This window comes from Cervus canadensis, chromosome 7, assembly GCF_019320065.1.
Source record: "Cervus canadensis isolate Bull #8, Minnesota chromosome 7, ASM1932006v1, whole genome shotgun sequence".
NCBI lineage: Eukaryota > Metazoa > Chordata > Mammalia > Artiodactyla > Cervidae > Cervus > Cervus canadensis.
Window position 1 is genome coordinate 69,823,248 of NC_057392.1, and position 10,786 is coordinate 69,834,033.

At 39.3% G+C, this 10,786-nt stretch overlaps 1 protein-coding gene across 1 annotated transcript in view; it reads left to right on the forward strand.

Moving 5' to 3' along the window:
- The window catches only part of TNFSF10 (TNF superfamily member 10), a 46,285-nt gene extending 37,655 nt beyond the window's left edge, over positions 1–8,630 (forward strand). Inside the window, exons 4-6 of the mRNA XM_043473722.1 lie at positions 886–928; positions 5,288–5,389; positions 7,256–8,630. Coding sequence (XP_043329657.1) covers positions 886–928; positions 5,288–5,389; positions 7,256–7,707 — 597 coding nt within the window. The 3' untranslated portion in view covers positions 7,708–8,630. The remainder of the gene's footprint in view (positions 1–885; positions 929–5,287; positions 5,390–7,255) is intronic.
- Positions 8,631–10,786: the final 2,156 nt, after the last annotated feature.

Below are 10,786 nucleotides of genomic sequence, written 5' to 3' on the forward strand. Positions count from 1 at the left end.
GTTTCTGACAGTTATGTGATTAACAATGGTGATTGGAAAGGTGGGCAGGGACGGGCATAAGAACTGAGTAGAGAGGAGTTTAAAGCCATGGGTGAGCCAGGTCAGGGTGGGCTCATTGAACCGAAGGGCTCAATTTCATTCTTTCTTACTGGTTTTCCCCATTGGTTAGCAAGTGGGGAAAGAAAATGATATGAGGTGTTTAGTAAGAGATGGAAATTTGGTAAGATCTCTTTATGGTGAGAATGTCTCAGCCACATTCTCAGAAATGAGAGAGTGACACGGTGCTAGCAGGTCACCACTGGATGGGGTGTGCATGTCTATGGGTGTCATGAGAGAAAGGGACTGTGCCTTATACCTTCTGTCTTAGGTATGTCCAATAATTTAAAGCCTCTGGAATCTAACACACACATACATTCAGAGACACACAGTGCACTTGTACACATGCTTACATGCAGACACACACAGACAATGCACTTACACACATGCTTGCATGCAGACATACCTCCCAGAAAGTGAGGTGACATGACCATCACGTCTATTAGCCACAAGGAAGTCTGGGCACATTAGGCTGACCTCACTTGGAGAAAAATGACTCCTCCTTCCTGTGGTGCTCCAGGTATGGCATTTCAAAGACTTCATCCAGAAACAGAAGTCTCTCAGACAGAGGACCATCCTTTCATCAATAGTAAGGACAGCTGCCTCTGTATTTACCCCAGCTCCCACCCTACCCCACATGCTCTTTGCTTGAACAACTTAAAGCTGCCTAAGTTGATATCTTAAATGCAGAAATTTCCTGTTAGACATCAGCAAGAAGAGCCATAGACATTCAATAATCAGTTTAAATGCTTAGGGGAATTAACCAGCTTTATTCAATACTATTTTCAGATGATTTTGAGAACCTTTGAGGAAATGATTCCTACAAATCCAGGTATTATTTTTTGTTATTATTTTAATTTTCTAGTGTCAACCTCCTGATAAAGTGAGTACCTTTCCATCCTTTTGCTCTCTACTCTCACCCAAACATCCCACCTCTGAGTGATGCTCAGTAATTCAAGATGCTTGATTCTGTTTCCCTATTGGCATTGGCATTTGAACCAAATCTGAGGCCCACCTCAGGTATGAACTTTATTTCATGGGAATTTTATTCTTTCGATGTGGATTTACCTTTCATCTCAACTTCTTCCTTTCTTTGTTTTTACCTTCTAATGTGGGTAGCTTTCTGGAGCATAGCTGGAAAAAAATAAGGGGTCCAAAGTTACCCATCTTCTCTGCTTCTGTCCATGCCTAGGCTCTAAGCCTTTCTTTATGCAAAAATTTTGCTCCATCGTCTCTTTCCCAACAATGCTTCTCACCCAAAATCCTTATTCTGCAGTCCCCACACCTTTGCCATCTCCACTGATGGTCGGCCAACTGCTCTTGACCCACATCCCCTTTCAGTGGGTCTTTCAGAGAAGACCAAACTGGCTTCTCTGGTCCTCTGCCTGGCTTCTTCCATTCTTGAATTTTCACATCTCCTTCTCATCCTTCATCCTCATCACCTCTTCAAAGAGAACTTCTCTGACCAGCTGTCTAAGAAAGTTCCCCCACATCCTGTTTTTCTGTCATACTTATTTTGTTCGTTTCCTTTGATAAGTACATGTGTATAAATCAAAGAAAAAAAGATATATATATATTCTCTGTGTTCTGATTCCTTACTACATGAAAGATCTACAAAGACTGAAAACATGCCTATTTCTCTCACCTCTCTATACCTGGACTTACCTCTATATCTCAAACCTAGTAGATTCTCTTTTATCCCCCAGTCCTTACCTGCACCAACTTTGGCATGCATGTGCGTGTGTGTGTGTGTGTGCGTGCGTGCACGTTTTGACTGAGGTGAAATTCACATAACATGTGATTAACCATCTTGAAGCATACGATTTTGTGACAATTAGTGCATTCACAGTGTTGTCCCACCACCATCTCTGTCTACATACAAATTCTTAATACAGATTTTGTTAATCAAGACATAAGTAAATGTAACTGATGAATTAAATTTGCTGCTTCTTCACATTTAGCTCACCATAACCCCATTTTCCCCCACTAACGGTCATACAGGCCTCCATACATGTACCACAGACTTAAAGTCCTGGAGTACACCATCCTGGCAGAGAAGAAACAATGTTTTTATTTTATTTTATTTTTTTTAAAATCCAATGATCCCTCGGGAAGGATGTGGGAATAAGACAGTTCAGCCAAACCACTTATTCTGCTGGCTGCATCTGACAGTCATTCCACATTCTCCACATTTCCTTTGGCATATGCTGTCCCCCTCACTAAGCCAAGACATAGCAAGGTGAGGTCTACTGATATGCCCAACAATGTTTTTAAAATAGATATTTGGTTAATGATGTATTCCTACTTTTCAGCTATCCTTTCCTGTTACAATCAGCTTCCTCATCCCTTGATAACCCCCAGTTCAGTTCAGTTCAGTCACTCAGTCGCATCCAACTCTTTGCAACCCCATGAATCGCAGCACGCCAGGCCTCCCTATCTATCACAAACTCCCAGAGTTTACTCAAACACATGTCCATTGAGTCAGTGATGCCATCCAGCCATCTCATCCTCTGTCATCCCCTTCTCCTCCTGCCCCCAATCCCTCCCAGCATCAGGGTCTTTTCCAATGAGTCAACTCTCCACATGAGATGGCCAAAGTATTAGAGTTTCAGCTTCAGCATCAGTCCTTCCAATGAGCACCCAGGACTGATCTGCTTTAGGATGGACTGGTTGGATCTCCTTGATAACCCCCACCATCCTTTATTAAATATGAAGGCAAGACCTGGTCCCAGGATCTGAGCATTCGTTCTGGTCATTTCCCCAAAGCCAAAGGCAGTAGCAGGAATGATGAACATGCCATCTCTTCTTTCTTTAAAATATTTATTTGGCTTCCTTGTATCTTAGTCATGGCACACAGGATCTTCATTGCATCAAGTGGAATCTTTCCTTGCAGCACATGGACTCTCTAGTTGTGGTGCTTGGACTCAGTAGTTGTGACACATGGGCTTAGTTGCTCCATGGCATGCAGATCCTAGTTCTCCAACCAGGGATCAAACTGCATCCCCTGCATTGCAAGGCAGATTCTCAACCACTGGACCTCCAGGGAAGTCCCTCCAACTCTTCTAATGAGGAACACCAGATCCATGGTTTACATAAGACGTATGTACTATTTTCAGTTCTGGGAGAAAAATATTCTTTTTTATATTCATCCCAGTGGGGTGCAGAAATCACATACTTCTCAGTATTCCAAAATGTATCCATGACACTCAAATATGCATATTCATAGGGTATCTTGGAGTTGTTTGCTACAGTCTACAGGAAATTTCCTCTCTTCAAAATTTGCTCTTATATCTAGGCTTTCCTATATCCTTGCACTGACCTCAAATGCAAGATATTTGTAACTGGATTCCATTACCGTATGTTTTAAAGCAAAGTGTTAAAGTCTCGGAGCAGTCAAGACACTATGAATTATTTATCACTGGAGGTTCAAAGTAAATGAACACATCAACTTTGAAAGCTGAGCATTCTGAGAGTAACATGTAATTGACTATACATCCCCATGCTGTGTTGGGTCTTCCATATAGTACAAATGTCCACTATCCTGAATCAGTAACAATACCAGATAGATAAAGTCTTCTTCCTATTTCTTTCTCCCCTATGGAATTTTGTCACCTCATTTCAGTTTCCTCTACTACTAGTCTAGATGGAAGCTTCCTATTCTCACACCTGATCAATTACAACTCTTGCTAACCCACCAATCTCTAGTCCTCTCAGTTTCTACCATCAGAACTTACTATGAGTTAGTTTAGCCTAAAGCACAACACATATCTTTTTGCTTCCCTGGTTAAAACTGTTCAGAGTCTTCTCATGTCTGTAAAATCCAAATCTCTTAGCCTAACATTCAAATCCTCTGTAGTTTAAATCCTCATTCAAGCCTGAAACTGAACTCCTCTGATGCCTGTATCCCAGGAATGCTGTGTGTGTCTTGTCTTGGGGACACTGTTCTAGATCTCTGCGAAAGCCCTTCTGCCTTCGTTGTGGGCTTTAAGCCTCTCCATCCTCCCTCATTTCAAATAATTGTCCTGCACCTCAAATGCTTTCTTGCTTTCATTTGTTTATAGTTATTTCTCTGTGTTCCTAGAAGGGTGCCTGGCATGGATGTAATGGGCACTTTGGTTTGCTAGAGTAAGTAAATGAAGGGACCTTAGTCCAAAACCTCCCCTGACTCAGCTTTCCAACAAATAGGAATCTTTCATCACCCTTTCTTTCTATTTCATATGGGTCAAATTTCACTTTCTAATTTGTATCTTCCCTAAACCCTGTAAGTCCCTTGAAGGTTTAGATTATACTATCAGTGATTAATTTTTGAATCCCCCATGGAAGCACTGCCTTGTTCATGGACATATTTGTTTGGTGAAACCATACAATTAATCTTAACAACCAACGTAAGCCTCCTGGAAAGTTTTAGCTGATTTTTAAAAGAGTAATTTGTTGAATTTGTAGTCATTTAGTCTGCTCTAGAGTACTTCAGGTGGTGGTCAGTAAATGTGATTTGTTTATTGTGATCTAGTGAATCAATGATTTATATGCTCATACACTGATTATCATGATCATTATGTCATTTCATATACCTTTTGGGAGGTGAGGGAAGTGACTGTTGGATACCAGTTTGTGGCATCTATGGACATATAAACTGTGGAATCCTGTGGCCATGAAGAAAGTTGAGCCATAAACCCCATCTGAGATAGTGAATGATGTTTTGTAATTGCTGTTCCTTTAGAGTAGGTAGTAGCTAGCAAAGAGGAAAATATAATTGAAATGATGAAAATTAGTATCAGCTTTTTCCTACATACACCTCAAAGTGGAAAGTTGCCAGCACCTGGATATCTGTGCACTTTTAATGCCTCAGCAGGAGTACTATGCGTCCATGGTTTTGTTACTATTGTTGTTTAGTAAAAGTATCAGGATCTTCACTTTGTTATATTCTAGTAGAACCTTACCCCTGAGATGCCAATAAATTACAGCTTAAGATACTGCTTATTCCTCCTATCTAAAGTACTTTTTGAATTAAACATAGGCTGAAGTAGACTACTCATAATACTAAAATGTAGGTTGGTTTTATGGAAACCCATATAATCAACTTTGGGAGCCCAGTGTGTTTACTATGCTTGATTGACAAGTACTGTGAACAGCAATGTATTTACGAAGTAGTTTGATAAGTGATGATGATTCTTTGTCATTTCTCTTTTAGAAAAACAATATGATCCTTACCTAGAGAGAGGAAATGGTCCTAAGAGGGTAGCTGCTCATATAACTGGAAACACTCGGAAAAGAAGCACGTTGCCAGTTCTAGGTAAGAGAAATGATTAATATATGGTTTAAAGGCAGGGAAGGGAAGAATTTGTTCTAAATAATTTATTCTCATATCTGAAATGTTTATATGGCTATCTACAAATTGGTCAGTAGTAATCAAGTCTCAGACTGACTCTTCAGAAGCAAGATTACAAGATAAGTAGCTTAGTTACTGCCCAGCACAACTAGCCTCAAGAAAATTCTGAAATGAGAGAACTTAGAGTTTCCCATGCCCCCATTTTTGCTTTTCTTATTTTTAAAAGTAACTTCTCACTCTTTCATCAAATCTTTCTCCTCTGAAAAGGTTCTAAATCAGTCATCTACTTTTCCAATGAATTACCAAACCCTCCTAGTGACATTTGCATTAGATTGAACCAGAAGAAGAAAAAATGGCCAATATTTGACCACTTTGCCAAATAGGTTAAGCCTAATTTTAACTGGAGAACAGGTGTCCATATATTGCTGAAGTTAGTGTGTGAGTCTTGTAATCTAAACACCCACTTGGGAATCCCAGCTCCTCCTTACCAAGTTCTTCATTTTGAGAAAATTACTTAACCCAATCAAGCTTCATTTTCCTTCTCTCTCTTTTTTTTTAAGAAAAGATTTTTTTGAAGTGGACCATTCTTAATGCCTTTAATGAATTTGTTACAATATCACTTCTGTTTTATGTTGTGGTTTTTTGGCCAAGAGTCATGTGGGATTAGCTCTCCAGCCAGGGATGAAATCCAAACACCCTGACTTGGAAGGCAAAGTCTTAACCACTGGACTACCAGGGAAGTCCCAAGCTTCATTTTCTTCACATAAAAAGTAGAGATAACCTTTAACTCACAAAACAGTGAGTGAAGATGAATGCAAAATGCAAGTGCATTGTAAGTACTCAGTAAGTGGTGCTTTTATTATTGTGAGAGATTTTGTCCTAGGTTAAAGGTATTTCAGGCATCAGTTAATGAATAAAGAGTTTGTTGGGGTTTTTTGTTGGCTGGTTGGTTTTTGTCTGGTTTTACTCTGGGCAGTTGCCTTCATGGTATTCCTAAACTGGTATTTTTGGAGTTAATTGATGTGTTCTGCCTATTTGTGAGATTGTTATTTCACTATTCCTATTTACGATTCATCAAATAATATGGTAGTTGTTTTAAACTCTTGAAAAACTAAATTTTGCACCAATCATAGAGATGAGCCCAAAGTTTAAAGGAATATCCTATCTCAGTAAGGCCCATCTCCATTCACAACCTTTCAGGATTTAAAGATCCAAAGATCTGAAGATCTTTAAATCTGGGCGTTTTTGCCAAATCCTGTACCTTGCCTTATTGGACTCGAGATGCCTGCTGCTTGGAAGATGCTTGTGAAACTGGGTTACTGAGAAAGACCAAGGAGGAATCCAAAAAGACCTAAAAGAGTAGCAGGAATTTATGAGCTCTAGGCTAGAGGAGCAGACATGTTTTTTTTGTTTCCTTCTACATTGTCAATCTGAGCTCACCAGCACAGGCAAGGAGCCAGGGGTTCTGGACGGAAATTCTTCCCGGGAGTAGACTGCTATCCTAATGAACCATTCCCATGGCACCATTCAGAGCTGAGTGTGGCAGTCAGGGTACAGCAAAATAGGGGACTTCAAACAGGTCACAGTGGCATGGGAGCCTCCAGATTTCTATATGATTAGGATTTAGACTCCTGGGAAGATTGAGGGAGAGTGAAGTTTTTTTGTTTGTTTTGTGTGTGTGTGTGTGTGTGTGTGTGTGTGTGTGTGTGAAGTTTTAAATTAGATTAAAATTCTTTACAGTTTCAACCAAAGTGTTGTCTAGTCACAGCTATCGGGAAACTCCTTGCTTTACTACAAGTTAATTTTATTTTTCTCCAAACTTCATCCCAGGCTCCAAGAATGAAAAAGCTGTGGGCCATAAAATAGTTTACTGGGAGTCGTCAAGAAAAGGACATTCGTTCTTGAATAAATTGATCTTAAGGAATGGAGAGCTGGTTATCCAATACACAGGATTTTATTACATCTATTCCCAAACATACTTTCGATTTCAGGAACCTGAGGAAGGTTTGGGAACTGTCTCAACAGAAGAGAACAGAAAAAAAATCAAACAAATGGTACAATATATTTACAAATACACAAGCTATCCTGACCCTATACTGCTGATGAAAAGTGCTAGAAATAGTTGTTGGTCTAAAGATTCAGAATATGAACTCTATTCCATCTATCAAGGAGGAATATTTGAGCTTAAGGAAAATGATCGAATTTTTGTCTCTGTAACTAATGAGCGATTGATTGACCTGGACCAAGAAGCCAGTTTTTTCGGAGCCTTTTTAATTGGCTAAAGGATCTATAAAGAAGAAACAGTGCCCCCAGAGTGACCTTTCACTTTTCAGAGTGATGTACTTCAGAAATGTGGTGAAAGTAAGGCAGCCTGAGCAGAACAACTTCAACCAAAAGATCTACAACACAAGCTTTTTTGGTATCCTGGATTTTCTAACACTTAGCTACCTGGGAAGCTGCCTCTGGGGCTTCCCCCCTTACCACCAGAAATCTAGAAGATTTTCAATTTAGAAACATTTGTGTGGCAATTAACATCTCTGCTTCTTTACCATCTACTCTTGTGAAGATACCAGAAGACTGAAAGGTCCTGGTCATCGTATGCAGGATGCGAAGCGAGTGGCATACTGTCGGACCCTGTGGTAGCTGTCCTGGACTCTCAACTTGGAAATAAGAAAATCCCGCTGTATTTCTCCATTGTCTGTTGTAACTTCTCCTTTTTTATTTCTAATTTTATTTAGATGTGAGTCTTATTTAATTTTATTTGATCTGAGTCTTCTCCCTTTTTGTCTTGATGAGTCTAAGTAATGATTTGCCAATTTTGTTTCTCTTCCCCAAAACCAGCTTTTAGTTTTATTGGTTTTGCTATTGTTTCCTTCATTTCTTATTTCTTCTCTGATCTTTATGATTTATTTCCTTCCACTAACTTTGGGTGTTTATTTGTTCTTCTTTTTCTAGTTGCTTTAGGTGTAAGGTTGGGTTGTTTGCTTGATGTTTTTCTCATTTGTTTTTTACAGTTTGAGTTTTTCACAGTTTTTTTTTTTTTTCCTGTAATTGATATTTAATCTTATATAAGCATCTCACACAGCTCAATATCAGAAAAACAAACAACCCAATAAAAAATTAGGCTGAGGACCTAAACAGACATTTCTCCAAAGAAGACACAGAGATAGCCAATAAACACAAGAAAAGATGTTCAACACCGTTCATTATTCGAGAAATGCAAATCAAAACAACCATGAGGTACCACCTCACTCCAATCAGAATAGCCATCATCAAAAAATCTACAAACAGTAAATGCTAGAGAGGATGTGGAGAAAAGGGAATCCTCCTACACTGTTGGTAGGAATATAAATTGATAAGCCATTATGGAGAACATTATGGAGGTTCCTTTAAAAACTAGGAATAAATCTACCATATGACCCAGCAATCCCACTACTGGGAATATACCCTGAGAAAACCACAATTGACATCAACCCCAATGTTCATTGCAGCACTAATTTACAATATCCAGGACATGGAAGCAACCTAGATGTCCTTTGACAGATGAATGGATGAAGAAGATGTATATAGATATACAATGGAATATTACTCAGCCATAAAAAGGAACAAGTCTTAGTCAATGGTAGTGAGGTGGATGAACCTGGAGTCTGTTATACAGAGTGAAGTAAGTCAGAAAGACAAAAACAAGTATTATACGTTAGCACATATATATGTAATCTAACCTGGAGAAAAAAAATGGCAACCCACTGCAGTATTCTTGCCTGAAAAATCTTATGGACAGAGGAGCCTGGCAGGCCACGGTCCCTGAGATTGTAAAGAGCTAGATACAACTGAGTGACTGAACAGCATGGGATCTAGAAGAAGAGTACTAATGAACCTATTTACAGAGAAGAAACGGAGGTGTAGTGTAGAGAATAGACTTGTAGACACAGGAGGGGAAGGAGAGACTGGGACAAATTGAGAAAGGAGCATTAACATTTATATACTATCATGTAAATAGATAACTAGTGAGAAGCTGCTATGTAACACAAGGAGCCTAGCCTGACACTCTGTGATGACCAATAACAGTGGGATTGGGGGAAGACGGAAGGGGTACATATATAATTATGACTAATTGACACTGTTGTAAAGCAGAGACCAACACAAGTTCACAGAGACTTCACAACACAATTGTGAAGTAACTGCTGCTGCTGCTAAGTCACTCAGTCATGTCCAACTCTGTGCGACCCCATAGACGGCAGCCCACTGGGCTCCCCCATCCCTGGGATTCTCCAGGCAAGAACACTGGAGTGGGTTGCCATTTCCTTCTCCAATGCATGAAAGTGAAAAGTGAAAGTGAAGTCGCTCAGTCGTGTCCAACTCTTAGCAATTCCGTGGGCCGCAGCCCACCAGGCTCCTCTGTCCATGGGATTTTCCAGGCAAGAGTACTGGAGTGGGGTGCCATTGCCTTCTCCGTGTGAAGTAACTACCTTCCAATAAAAAAGTAATAAAAATATGTTACTTTTTCAATAAAAATGACTTTAAAATATGTAGTTTTTGTGTATTTTGTACTTAACATTTTATAGTAACAAGATTAGTAACAATGGGGAAAAGAACTTCTAATGTCTTTTTTATGGTATCTTTTATCTAACATGTCTTACAGAAGAAAGAAAGAAACTGCTCATTTTTGTACCATGTGATTAAAATATTATCAGTCCTTTCCTTTATGGTTAATGCTTTTGTTACTGACTGAATTTTGTCCCCACAAAAGATAATGTCAATGTCCTATTCCCCAGTACTTCAGAAATGTGATCTTATTTGGAAATAAGTTTGTTGCAGATATAATTAGTAAAGATGAGGTCGTAGTGGAATAGGTTGGGTCCTTCATAGAATGTGACTGGTGGCCTCATTATTTAAAAGAGATTTAGTAACAGAAAGACCCACAGGAGGAAGTCCTCGTGGCAGCAGAAGCAGAGATTGAAGTGATGAAGCTGCAAGCGAGGAGCCCCAAGGATTGACAGTCCTCATCAGAAGCTCAAGAAGCAAGAGAGGATTCCACTCAGAGCCTCAGAAATCTGCTGACACCTTGATTTTAGACTCCTGGCCTCCAGAACTGTAAGAGAACAATTTTCTGATATTGAAAAACACCTGGTCTGACACTTTGGTTCAGCAGCCCTAGGAAGCTTATACAGCTTTCCATACCATGTTTAAGAAATCTTTTTTTACTGATGTCACACAGATGTCACCATTAATATTTTTTTTTCTGAAATCTTGAAGTTTAGTGTTTCATAGTTTGATAGTAGGACTCAACAATAATTTAATTCATGAATGATGAAGGGATATAATTTTATCTTTTACCATATCAGTGACCAGTTGTCCAAC